We start from the raw sequence: 13,846 nt of genomic DNA, 5'->3' as shown, positions 1-13,846 counted from the left end.
TTTTTTGTGTGTGTCACAAACAGCTCTGCCCCTGGGGTCAAGTATTCTAAGAACTCAGGGTTTTTCTGTAGACATATGTCTTTTGCTCATACTACTTAAAATGAACACTTGCTTCCAGAGGGTTGAATGAGCTTTTATAGAGGGAAATGGAACTCTTAAAGAAAAAAGAAAAGAAAAGAAAGAAACCCCATTAAACTGTTTAGCACCAGGACCCCTGCAGGAAAAAGGCTGATCTGTGTTATGTACCAGGTTCTCTGTAGGAACACTGTTTCTTGATAAGGGATTAATCCAAACAAGCTTCCAACAATTTTTTTTGTCTAAAATTGTATTATTAAGTTTATTGTTTGCCAGGGATTGTTCTGATTGCACATTTTACACTCCTAGGAAGGCACTGCAGCACATGCCTCCACTTTCCCTCTCACCAGGATCTACAGATTTCTCAACTTTCCTGTCTCCCAACGTTCTGGAAGAAGTGGACAGCTTCCTCATAAGGATAACTAGGTAAAATTAAGGTTGATAAGGGCTGGTGGGGGATAGAGGGCATATGTGCTTGATAAGTCTTTTTTGTTTTTTTAATTTTAAAATCTTTTAAAGATTTTTTTTTTAAAGAATCATTTGTAGTGACTGAAAAGAAAGTGAAATAACGGTGCACCCGTGTAAACTCCATGATCTAGCAGTACACCTGCCCTCAGGAATTGGGGGTGGGTGGAGAGTAATCCTCAGATTCAGCTAGAGCAGGGGTCTCGAAGTCCAGAATGCAAAGCCTCTCAGTTCCCTCACATCCCCAGCCCAGCACCTGCTGTCTCCATGAACAGGTCTAACAAGCCTGGTTGTCCATAGACCTGGGAAAGGACACCCTGCTAGCTGTTTGAGGGGTCGCGTAGTGTGGGGACACTCAGCTCTGTCACAGTGAGCCCTGTTAGAGTACAAACCAGGCCCTGAGCTATCTAGACAGGGTTTTTTGTTGTTGTTTTTTTCTTTTTTGGCCACACCATGTGGCATGTGGGGATCTTCGTTCCCCGACCAGGGATCAGAGCCATGCCCCCGGCAGTGGAAGCACGGAGTCCTAACCACTGGACTGCCAGGGAAGTCCCCATCTGGACAGGTTTAAAAGTTTCAGTGTAATATGTTTAAAAAAGCAGACGTGATGTGGAATATATCTAAAATATGTTATTGGTGTTCGAAGGAATAAGCCCTTAACTCTCTGGCCAAGCCAAATTATTACCCGAGGCTTCTTCATAGCAGGGGCTTATTGCAACAGCCTATTTATTTTTGGTTTATAAAGTTTGACTTATTAAAGTTGATAGCATTATTTAATACTTATAGGTGAAGGGTACAGAAGTGAGGATTGAATTTCCTGGTCCTCTGGGTTGATTTAGTTTTTCTTTAGGCTGTCTTAAGGATTTTGAAAAAGTATTTCTGGTAAACAGAGAAAGCATATATGGCAGGTTGGTTTTGCTTATGTAACCAGTTACACAGAGTTTGAGCTACCTGGGTTTTCTCATAGTTTTAGGAAGTGAAGTGTCTGTTGTTCTTTGTTTATAGCTGCTCTTCTACCCCAGAGGTGGAGCTGACTCTCCTGGCTTTTGCACTAGCAAGAGGGAGTGTTGCCAAAGTGCTGAGCTCTCTGTGTACTGTCACTGACCACCTGGACACACACTATGATGCCTCATCCCTCATCTCATCCATGGCGTCAGTCAGGCAGAACCTGCTCCTTAAATATGGTAAACGACCTCGGCATGATGCACACATCATAAAACCATCACCAATGTGGGATTTCCTGGCATCTTCTTATCTTTTTGTGTACTTTGTGGGCTCGGTCGTTGTAGTTATACAATGATTTCTGGAAGAGCGTATCTTCTTTGGGGTTGGTAGGGAGAAGGGAGATGTTGGTTCATTTATGGATGCATTAGCAGAAGAGGACCCAAATGTTCACTACGCTGTACTCCCAGGATTTACTGGCCTAATCACTTAGGCTTGGTGGCCATTTGAGCACAGCCATCTTTGATAAAGTATGGGAGTGTCTCATGGTGTAGGTCAAGAGGTTGGGAAGTTGGAGTACCTCTCATCTGGAGGAGGGAGGAAACTACCCCACACCCAGAGCAAAGGATCCTTGTCTTGGAATCCATCCCTCTGCATCCTCGTGATAGTTTATAGCTGGTTGGAACAACATATATGGTCATACATACATGCCTGCCACCACTTTCCCCTCCTGGGCCCAACAGCAGTCCATCTTAGCACTTTTCTACTGACCCAGGGTGGGTCCTCCTAATCCTTCTCAACACAGGAGTCCATACAGCTACTCTCAGGTGACTGCAGTGGACATGTGCTGTCCTGGCCTCTACTGCTAAAGTTTCTGTCCACAAGTACAGTACTGGGTCCCATCCTCTTCAGTAATAGAGGCAATACTGTGATATTTCCTCATGATATTTGTACCTTTGCCTTAATATCACTTAATAATGTATTTTATACTTAATTTTTTAAGTCTGACAATCAATATCTTGTAAATCCAGTCCCTCCCCAATTTTGGAAAGGTCATTTTTTTGGAGGAGTAGGGGCCCATAGAAGGCACAGCCAAATGGGAGGGATATGTAGTGTCTGGAAAATATTCTCCAGAAAGGTTTTTGATTCAGTTTAGCAGTTATTTGAGCAGGGAGCACGGGATGGAGGAGGAATGCGTAGGGGGACTGTTCATTATTGATAATGTTCTAGTTCTGGGGTGGGTTATAGGTTAATAGGGTTATAAGGTTTTCATTATATTATTAAAACAAAAGAAAAAGTTTTCAGATCATTATAGCAAAAGTTGATTTTTCTAATTTTGAAAACTTTCAAAATTTGCCTGGAGATGTTTTAAAGAAACAAGACCCAGAACGCTAAGACATTATTTATATATTTAAATGCAATTACAATAAAATTAATTATTGGCTCCAAAACAGTGTCTTAGGAATTCCTCCCTTCCCCCCACTCAACACACAAATATGTTGAGCCTGTGCTATTAATCTATGTCTTATAATGTGCTTTGTTTCCAACTAGTGGTTATTCTAGAATGATTCTCCTCAGAATTACTTAGGGACATAAGCTGTACTTTGTCTCTTTCAGGAAAGCAGAGAAGGATGGTGTCAACTTTTGTCTAATATTACTTCCTATTTTAGCTTTTAAATGGGTAAATTTTTACTGAGCAGTCTGGGTGTCCACAGGCTCTCCATTTGCACTGATGAGCATTCTAGTTTTCATTTTTTCATAGCGCTAGCTTCAGGCTGTCTCTTTCTCACTCTTTCTTTTCTTTGATCAGGTAAACCTCTGCGGTTGACTCTTCAGGCCTGTGATGTCAAGGGAAAAGAAGAGAAGTCAGGACCTGAAAACCTCCTTGTTGAGCCGTGGACGAGGGATGGTGAGTGGTGGACCTGTCGGGTTTTAGTGAGTAGAAAGGGCCATGGTGCTCACTAGAGGCTGTGTGAAACCGCACTGTGGTCTTCGAAACTTTCAAGATACGCAGTCTTCGCTGCGATGTCCTTCAGTTGGCTTCAGTGGTTCCTGAACCATTTGCGTGATTTCTTTACTACAGCATTGCCACCTGCTAGGTGTCAGTCACCTGTAACAACTTAAGTGTACTTGAGAGCCTTCAGTTTTGAAAAGCAAAGACTTCTCCTCTTGGAATATAAAAAGTTACCATTTTTAAGTTCAGATTGTCCTTCTGTTGTGTTATCTCAGAGTATTGAGAAACTCAGTGGTTCAGTAGCACTCCAGTGCTAAAAACGTAGCTCAGGATGAGGGTGTTTCTCCATATGGCTGCTCTGGCATTTGAAGTATCTGTAAGGAAGCCCCGCTCCTTCCCTGGCGTCAGCTTGGTGATTGCTGATGTGCTCTTCAGCACTGTGGCTCTTTTCCTCATCCAGGGAGTGTTTGTGAGTCTCTTCCTGATCCGTCTTGTTGGCCAGCTGGTTAGTCTCCTGCACATGTCCCCTTTCTACTCACTGTACTGCTTTGAATATTGCCAGTTCAGAAAAGGACGTGGAATGTTCCAGCAGTTACCAAACATTGAAGGGAACTGGCCTTACCACTTTGGACTCGGTTTCCCTTTGGCCTTCCTCACAGCAGAACAGACCTTGTGCATTCTCAGTAGTCGCCTCCTCTCTGTCCTGTTTCCTGTGGTCATTAGCACCAGTGAAGTAAAGACGCCTGGGAAAACATGCTTCACCAGTCCCACCTCCTCCTGGTGGTCTTCTTAAGCCATGACTACCGCACGAGACAGGCTTCCTGCAGTCCTCGCTGAGCAGCACAGCCTCTGCAGACACATTTCCTCCCCCACATTCATCTCCTGCCACCCTGAAGGCCACCACAGACTGCCCAATCACCTGCCGTCCAAAGTGGGGTTGGGAGGAGGTGGTGGCAGCTCTTTGCCCGTTTCCCCCTCCCCACACTCAGGAAAGCAAGAACACTCTACCAAAGGCCCTCTGCAGTTTTCCTTTGCTCTCTGAAGAATTGGGATTTTTGTCTCTGGAGTATGTAAGGCAGAATCTTCTTAAAACCAGTGTATGGATTTTTTTTTTCATACTCTCATCATCATCTACTGAAAGCCCTCTCTTGTTTTATCTTACTTTTGTAAACTTTTATAACAATTTCAAATTGTCTCCATCTAGTCTTTCTTTTTAAAGACTTTATTTTCTTCTTTTAAGAGGAGTTTTAGGTTTACAACAAAACTGGAAGGAGGTACAGAGATTTCCCATATGCCCCCTGCCCCACACATGCAGAGCCTCCCCCATTATCCACATCACTCACCAGAGTGGTACATTTTTACGAAGGGTGAACCTACATTGACACGTTGTAATCACCCAAAGTCCATAGCTTACTTCAGGCTTCACTCTTGATGTCTTCCATTCTGTGGGTTTGAACAAATGTGTAATGACGTATATCCATCATTATAATACCATACAGGGTGTTTTCATTGTCCTTAAAATCAGCCTGGATTTCTAACACCATTCTAAGTCTGAAAGCACCACAGGTTTTTCTGTAGCTATTGCAATGCATTTGCCAGCTCTTCTGCCTGGTCTGATTTGAATAGTTTGTTACTCTCCCTGTGTCTTATCCATCCCCCTCTCCTCCCTGCCTTCCACCTAACCTTGCATGGATAAATTGCATAAACTAGTTGTAGTGTGTGGATTTATTGCTTTTGTTATGTTTCTGATGAGCGCCCAGGTGGGCTGTGACTGGGCGTGGGGAGGAGCCTTGGTTTCCCCTGCTCTGTCCCTCCACAACCGTCACTGTCTGTTTCTTGTAACTCAGGTTAGGATTCGGTCCTCTACCAAAAAATGAACCTGACGAGACAGGGAGGACAGAGGAAAGTCCTCACAGCCGGAACTGTGGGGTTTTGAGGAGTGATTTGTTTCTTCCTTTTACGGGGGCCAAAGCTCTTTTTCACTGCTACCTTTCAAGTTCCCCAGCTGCTGGGAAACACTGGACGTTCCCCCTTGCTGCACAGAGTGCCCGGAGAACCCGAACGTGGACACTCCAAGGGCTGATGTCCCTCCCGTGAGTCACAGCCACGGGTCTGGCACTTTAAAGGAGTGCAGCCTGCTGCCAATAGAACTGAAGGAGTAGGGTTATTGAATTGTTTACGTTTGAGATTGGTTATTTTCTTCCTGTCATTTTAAGAGACTAAATTGGGCAGGAGGGGCATGGTGTCCAAACAGTTGTAGCTTTAAAATATTATAGTTAGACATATGAGCTGGTTTTTTACCAAGAAAAAGAAGCACAGAGGTTTTATTTATTTACTTTTTAAGCTTTATTTGTTTAATGTATGTATTTATTTGGGCCTTAAAAAATTGATGGCAATGTTATTTTAAAAGGGTCGGATTCTTTTGACTTAAATTATTGCTTCAGCTCCTTTGAGACTAATGAAAACTGGCAGCTACTCCCAGGCAGCATTTCGGCCTTTACAATAGATTTGATTAGTTAGAGGCACCCAGACCTCCTAGAAAAGGTGACAGTTCAATAATTGGGATAGTTTTTAGTATTACTGTCAGTAGAATTGTGTGAATTTCTGGCCATATGGCTTCTTAAAATTGTCTGTAGAATTACTATTTGATAGCATTAGATCAATAATAGCTTCTCCCTGTGATTTAGTAAAGGTTCCTTTGGATTTAATTTTTTTGGTTTTGGTGACAAATAGTGCATATTGTCTTACGGAGATTTAACTTCACAACTTTTTGTTTTATTGAACTCAGTGTAATGAAATAAGCATGAAATTGGTTTTAGTCTTTTCGTCTTGATAAGGCAGAGTGGTTGAAAGCAGTTCGTGGTTTCGGGAAGAATGGGTGGTCAGGCTGATTTGAGTAAATGTGTAAGTTATATAATTTACAGAGGTTGGAAAGAGAAAAGCAGCCTTGGATTTAACAGACCTTTTTGTAAATTTTTAAAGGATAATTAACAACAGCAAAAAAGGTGAACCACAACTCTCATACAAATATAAAATGAACACGTCAATCTTTTTATTTATCCCATTAATTACTGAGGGAACCAGTAAGATGTTACAAGCAGGTCAAAGGAGAACTCAGTAATACACGTAGACCAGTAAGAATGCTGTCACAAATCTACAGATGGTTGCAAAATTGGTCAGTCTTCATAAGGAATAATCAGCTATGTTCCTATAGACACAATTTTTATTTCTGTGGACAAGAATCTTTTGCATTACTGTTGTTATTCTACAATTTACAGAGTTGTAAAATAGTTCAGAGACAAAGAAAGGTGGAGATGACCCAAAGAGTGCACTAAACAAACACCCAGCATTCTTTTCTTGCCCATTTCAAAGACTTTTACAGTCTTTCCTGACAGAGTATTCAAGAAACTATCTAATTCCTCTCTCAGCCTTTAAGCCTGCTTGCTTCGAACAGCCCAGCCAAACGTCAGTCATGGTTTTAGGAATGGTTCAGAAAGGTGATTGATTGTCCAGTCTTTTGTCTCTTTGAATTAAAGTCACAGTCTTTATCAACTTTTTATTTCTTTAGCGTTACCTCAGAGCCGAGTGGCCTGCATAGTTGAAAAGATTGTGCTCTGACCAAGTTACACCTGGACCATGATCTGTTACCTCGGTGTCTATCAGGGGGGTTGCTTCTGCCCAGAGGGGAATTTTTTTTCTAATTTTCTTCTTCCTTTTTCTGATTTTTATGAGAGAACCAGATAGACTAGATGCCCTCTGCCTCAAAGGATATGCTTTGGTTTTGTTGGTCTTAGTTCTTAGGGTTATTACAGATGCCTCAGTCATCCTAACTTTAGTTTTTCTTTTTTGTAGGTTTTCTTACAGAGACTGGAAAAACAAGAGCAAGTACTATTTTTTCTACAGGAACTGAATCTGCCTTCCAAGTTACTCAGATCAGAATTATGGTAATTCTTATGCTGCCTTCTTTAGGAAATGTTACTACTATTTTTAAAAATAGGATTGTACTTCAGAGGTTCACGTCACTGGTTTTTCATTGAACATTTAGTGATTATTCTGTGTCAGGCCTGTAGCAGAGGGCAAGGGCACAAAGATGAATAGATTGTTAAGTCTGTAAATGGTGTGAGTATAAGGATCAAGAAAAGTAAGGAATCATTTCTTGGGAAGCAGCTTTCTTACTTTTCCAGGACTTAATGTATTTGAAATCTCATTTTGTTGGTTTGATTTTTGCGTTAAGCTATTTGAATTTGACCATATTATTTGGGAACAAAATGGCCACAGAACTTTGGTCCCTTTGATGTACTTTAATATTTAGATCTCTATTTCCAGGTTCGACGTGGTGGCATTGGTGCCCAGTGTGGGTTGGTGTTTGCCTATAATTCATCTTCTGATAAATTTCATGCAGAAGAACACTTCAAAAGGTTTGAAAAATATGACAAATGGAAGCTTCAGGAATTCAGGCAATTTGTAAAAAGCAGGTAAGGAACAGAATAAAAATCTTTATAGTTAATAAGATTGTATATATTCTCTTATTGGTGAAATATGTTTTCTTTATAGAAAAGTTACCACTAACCCATCTTCAGTGGCCATGAGCATTCATTGCTTTCTGGCAGCACATGTGAAGACATATATTTTAATTTGTTTGTAGTCTCTTATTCGGTCCCTTCTGTGACCAGGTGTACACATCTTCAAAATGGTTGGGTAATAATACATGCCTGAATTGTGGGCAGCCTGAGGTCTCTAGTCTTATCTAGCCACTGGAAAATTTACCCAGGCCCCAGCTTCCCTCCTCCTATTTTTGTGTTTTTACTGAAAATATTTATTAAGCACCTATGATGTGCTAGGCCTGATGCTAGGTACTGAAGATACCGTCATGAGCAGATTGGCCCGATCCCTGCTCTAGAGCCTACTGTTTAGCTCAGAAGACAGATGATAAAGCCTGCAGTATCACAGTACTATAAATGCAAGGTGGGTAGGAAGGATGAGGTGCTCTGGGAGCATATGGCAGAGCACCTGACCTGATCGGGGAAGGCTTCCTGGAGGAGGTGTTGAATATGGATGAGCTAAAGCTAATTAACTACTTGAAGAAGTGGAAGGAGAGTGTCCTGAGCAAAGAGCAAAGCAGAGTTGAGAACTCAGGTGGGGTCTGGCGTACACAAGGGACTGATGAGCCCCACATTGCTGAGGTGTGCCGTGAGCTGGAGAGTGGGGCGAGGTGAAGCTGGAGAGCTAGGAAAGGGTCAGGTCGTTGAAGGCCCTTTTGTCTCTGTTTCAGGGTTTAGACTTTATCTTGAAAGCCATGGGGGCAGGGGAAGGGAGCAGGGTGGAGTGTGTTGCTGAGGAGCCTCAAGAAGAACGAGGAGAGATCACATTTGTGGTTTGGAAGTGCTGCTCTGGAGCCTGCTGTGTGAGGTGGGCTGGAGGAGAGTGAGCGGGGAGGCCAGATGAAATGGGGGGAGGCTGTCACGGTCACCTGGGAAGCCAGAGTGTGGGTAACCTCAACTAGAGCAGCAGCAGGAGCCATGGAGAGATGTGGACGATTGAAGAGACGGCTAGAAAGTAGAAGCGGCAGGACCTGGTGACTGATGTACAGCAGGAGAGAGAAGGAGGCTTAGGCATCAGTGAGTCCTGGATTTTTGTCTCGCCAGAGGGGACATTGGTAGCGCCTTTTTCTGAGACAGAAAATACCTCAGGGAAAACAGGTTTGTGGGAAGATGATGAGCTCAGTTTTGGTCCTGTTGGATTTGAGGTTCTAGGAAGCCTCTGAGATATCCCACGGCTAGTTGGATAAACAGGTCAGGAACCTGGAAGAGATGTTGTCCTGAAGGCAGAGATATGAGAGACATTTCGGTGATAGTTTTTTTTTTTGTTTTTTGTTTTTTGTTTTTGCGGCACGCGGGCCTCTCACTGCTGCAGCCCCTCCCATTGCGGAGCACAGGCTCCGGACGCACAGGCTCAGCGGCCATGGCTCACGGGCCCAGCCACTCCGCGGCATGTGGGATCTTCCCAGACCAGGGCATGAACCCGTGTCGGCTGCATCGGCAGGCGGACTCTCAACCACTGCGCCACCAGGGAAGCTCTCGTTGATAGTTTAAAATGAATTAGAAGAGATCATTCTGGAGGAGTGTGTGGGCTGGGAAGAAAGAACAGAGACCTTAGGTCAACATGCTGAGAAGCACTAGCATTTATGGGGCAGCAGAGAAAGGGAAGCTTAGCAAAACAGCCAGAGAAGCCAGGGAAGTGTCCTCATGAAGCCAGGGGAAAATCGTGGTTAAAGAAGTAGGGAGTGGGCAACGGTGTTGGATGTTACCCCGGAGTCGGTGAGGTAAATCTAGAAGTGGACTTGTTGGATTGAGCCACAGATGTCGTTGATGACCTCTTGGACAGTGTTAACCTCCCTTATTACTAGTAGCAAGTTAAAACTCATGCAGCTGAGCCCAAGACTTGCCCTTTTTGCTCCTGTATTTTACAGGTAATGGGGTGCTGGAGTTTTTACTATCACTGAGTACTGTACTACTAGGCTTTCATGTACGTATGAACCACCAATAATTGTGTGAAAATGCGGATTCTGAATCAGTGGTTCTGCCTGGGGCCTGAAACCTTCATTTCTAACAAGCTCCCTGGCGACTCTGATGCTCCCCGACCACGGATCACACGTGGAATAGCAAGGATCTAGAATAACTTCCTCTCTCTGATGGACTTCCTTTGGTGGCATCCCTGACAAAGGGTCACTCAGCCTCCCTAGAATATCCTTAATGATGGAGAACTCACTGCACTTCAGTAACATATTCTATGTTTATTGAAATCTAAGCTTGTAATTTCAACTCTGTGGTCTTAATTTCAGCCCTCTAAATGAATTGAAACAAATCTCTCTCGCATCACGCATACATGCTTTTTTAAAAGATGCTTTTCTTTTTAAACAATAACTAGAGATACACTTGTTTTTAAGTAGCTGTGTCCCACTCCTGGGACATATTAATATAAGGTTTTTTTCCCCTAAACCTGCTGTCAAACAAGATCTTTCACATCTTATATAGGATGATTTTTTTTTTAATCTAAATGCAGGCTTATTCGCTAGTCCCTTGTTGATTTTAGCTCCTGGTTGCAGCCTGAACTACTCTGAAATCCTGATTTGCTTGGGCTACATATTATCAGTCCCTCTCCAGTTTGGAGGTCAAAATGGTAATAGACATGTGTCTGTCTTCTTGCCTTTTTTTTTTTTTTTTGTCTGCCCTCTGGTCAGACATCGGTCAGTCAGCACACTCTGGGACCAGCTGTTTGGTTGCTGTACATATTTAAGAGGACTGATACTTAGCTCTGTTTTCTCCACCCTGCCTGTGAGTTGGTGTAGTGAGCAAGGTTGCTTCTCCCCACTCTCTGACATCCTGCCAGCTCTCTGTATCTCAAGGATTTCCTTGATGACTCCCAAAGGGTGAATTGAAAAATCCTCAAACACCATATTGATGAAAGTCATTGGCATGGTTTTGGGCTAAAACGGAATACCACCTGTCCCATTGGTTTTAGGGTTAACTATATCATGAAAGCTTTATGCTAAGAAAGACTTAATGGTAAGAAGAGAACGTTTTTTTCTCTCTGTTACAGAACCTACTCTGGGTCCTTGGTCGTTTTCTTCTTGTAAATCCCTGTGTTTGCTTATCTTTTCCATACAGAATACCCATGTGTTGGCTAGCTTGTTAGCCATGTCACAGACTAAATAGTTTAAAGTTTTAGGAATGTTACTTGAAAAGACTGCCATTTTCTCCTTCTCAGTTATTTAATTCCTAAAAAAGGAGTACCATTCAAGTATCCAATTTTAAAAAGAAACAGGGGCTTCCCTGGTGGCGCAGTGGTTAAGAATCTGCCTGGTAACACAGGGGACACGGGTTCGAGCCCTGGTCCAGGAAGATCCTACCTGCCACGGAGCAACTAAGCCCATGCGCCACAACTACAGAGCCTGCACTCTAGAGCCCGCGAGCCACAGCTACTGAAGCCCGCGTGCCTAGAGTCTGTGCTCCGCAACAGGAGAAGCCAATGCAGTGAGAAGCCCACGCACCGCAACAAACAGTAGCCCCCGCTTGCCGCAACTAGAGAAAACCCATGTGCAGCAATGAAGACCCAACGTAGCCAAAAATAAATAAATAAAATAAATAAATAAATAAAAATGGCACACAGTTGTACTTCTTCAGCCTTTGGGTCGAAATGCTTCCCTGGAAGGACTTCTTAAGTAATAGGGAAAAATCCTGAGGCCTGTGAAGGCTGAAGTTTTCCTTTTTTGGAGCTCCAGGATCTGAAAGCTCCTCAGCTTTTACCCTTCAGTTGTTGCAGTTGTGAATCTCAGGCCGGTCGTACCTATGTTAGCCAGACCTAGGGAAAGAAAACTGAACCTGCCTCTCCTTTGGATCTTTCCAGAAACACACACCAGCTGTTGCATTGTACCTTATTCCTTAGTAGCTTCATCTCAGATGCCTTGACTTCAGGTCTCATTCTTCAGATAAGCCAGTTATCTAGCGAAGCAAACCTTCTCCGTAGTTCCCAGGTTATATTTGGGACTAATAATAGTTCCCATTGCACAGATGAGGAGGCTGAGAAGTGGGGAGGATGTTACCACCAGCTCCCACCTATGCTTAGAGAGGCACCACGTGCCACACCCTGTCCTCAATTGTTAACCGACAGGCCAGGTAAACAAGTTAAATGCCATTTAGGTGGTGCCTTATTCCTAAGACCCTTGAGAAGTTTAGGAATAGGAGAATGTTCTGTGATTACTTTTGTGTTTACAGGATTGGTTGCCCGTCTGATAACCTTGGCGAGGATGATCCTATTGGCTGGTTTGAGCTGGAGGAAGAGTGGGATGAAGCAGATGTCAAGTTGCAACAGTGCAGGGTTGCCAAGGTAAGTGTCAGTGAGGTGTGGCCTTTGCACACCTGCCCACTCCCCTCCTTTTGTACTGTAAGTGTTTATCAAGCGGTTATTGTGTGCCAGCCCTGTGCCAGCACTGGAACCCTGGAGGTGAATCAGACATGATCATGACCCTCACAGAGCTCCGAGTCTAGTGGGAGACACAGATGTATGAGACAGTGTGATATGGGCTGATAAAGAGACACATGGGGCTGTTGCAGCCCAGAGGAACAATATTTACCCAGCCTGGAATTCACTAGGGAAGCCTTCCCAGGAAAGTTGGTGTGATGCCAAGTGTTGAAAGTTGATTAAGCTGTCATCTTTCACCGGGCTGAGAGGTGTGGAGAAGGGCCTCTCAGGCTGAGGGAGCAGTAAGTCCACAGGCCTAAATGCAAGAGAGATGTCTTTCCGTAGCTATGAAAGAAACGGTGATTATCTGGCTACTTAATTTTTTTTAACCTCCGTTGTGAATCTTAGTAAGAAGCTTAAATAAGAGAAACAAGAACTATCTTTAGGGCTTGTACATAGTAGGTGCTCAGTAAGTATTTATGCAGCTGAGTAGTGGATTCTGAAAGGCCCTCAACAAAGGAGCTTTCACTATAATAAGCAGAGAGTGTTCATAGAAGTTGGGCTTTGCAAATGGCTTTAGCTTTGAGCAGACAAGGCTCTGTCCTGGGCTCCCAGCACATGGATTAAAGGTAATTGGGGGCTTGGAGATGATCCCTTAGGGCAGTCATTGACTCTTTTCACCATATAGCTGTTGTCTGTTTCAAAATGACTGTGCCACAGAGCAGACGTCCTTCTCTTATTCATCCTGTCTTATCCTGTTTTTGCCTTGAAGCAGGAATAGTGCCGTTTCTCTTATTGTGATCTTTCCCTAAACCTGACTTCAGCGTTTGTATTGTCTCTTCCCTGTTTGTTATAGATGCTGGGCTTATACTTTGTGTCTCCAGTGCTAGGCATAGTGGTACCTCATTAAAGTCACAGGAAGACCTGCCCAGAAAGGCCTTTATCTCCCTTTCATCAGTACCTGGGGCTTCTAAGTCCTTCTCCTCACCTCTGTCTTGTCCTTTTCCAGTATTTGATGGTGAAGTTCCTCTGCACCCGCCAGGAGTCGGCAGAGCGCCTGGGAGTACAAGGCTTGAGCATCAGTGGGTACCTCCGGCCCGCGAGGGCAGAAGCAGAGCCGAGCATCGTCCGTCCTCACTACAGAAAGGGCGTGGAGGAGAGCGTCTGTGGGGCCACACTGCTCCTCAGGACCCTCCAGTTCATCCAGCAGCTCGCCCACGACCTGGTAGTGTTTCCTCAGTTGTTAGACCTCATTCCTTTGGGAAGAGTAACGATAGTGCTTGGGGAAAGGATCACCAACCAGTGAAACCTGGCCCTGCTGAAGCCATGCCATACGAATGAGGACGGCAGGCATCGTGCTGCTGTGATGACATTGGGAGGCCAAGGGGAGTGAGGCGTTGGGCATTAATGGCATCAGTCAGTGGAAGACGAAGTGGCATGTGGCCACCA

General features: G+C 43.9%; 1 protein-coding gene across 3 annotated transcripts in view; it reads left to right on the top strand.

Annotated features, from left to right (window-relative positions):
• The window catches only part of ZZEF1 (zinc finger ZZ-type and EF-hand domain containing 1), a 112,971-nt gene that overhangs the window by 30,473 nt on the left and 68,652 nt on the right, over positions 1–13,846 (top strand). For all 3 annotated transcript variants that reach the window (XM_081219635.1, XM_081219634.1, XM_081219633.1), the window contains exons 7-13: positions 385–501; positions 1,546–1,724; positions 3,293–3,391; positions 7,289–7,380; positions 7,763–7,911; positions 12,211–12,322; positions 13,407–13,622. In XM_081219635.1, coding sequence (XP_081075761.1) covers positions 385–501; positions 1,546–1,724; positions 3,293–3,391; positions 7,289–7,380; positions 7,763–7,911; positions 12,211–12,322; positions 13,407–13,622 — 964 coding nt within the window. The remainder of the gene's footprint in view (positions 1–384; positions 502–1,545; positions 1,725–3,292; positions 3,392–7,288; positions 7,381–7,762; positions 7,912–12,210; positions 12,323–13,406; positions 13,623–13,846) is intronic.

This window comes from Mesoplodon bidens, assembly GCF_964165515.1.
Source record: "Mesoplodon bidens genome assembly, chromosome: 19".
NCBI classification, from domain to species: domain Eukaryota; kingdom Metazoa; phylum Chordata; class Mammalia; order Artiodactyla; family Ziphiidae; genus Mesoplodon; species Mesoplodon bidens.
The sequence above is the reverse complement of the archived record's forward strand: the minus strand, read 5'-3'. Positions and strand labels throughout refer to the sequence as shown.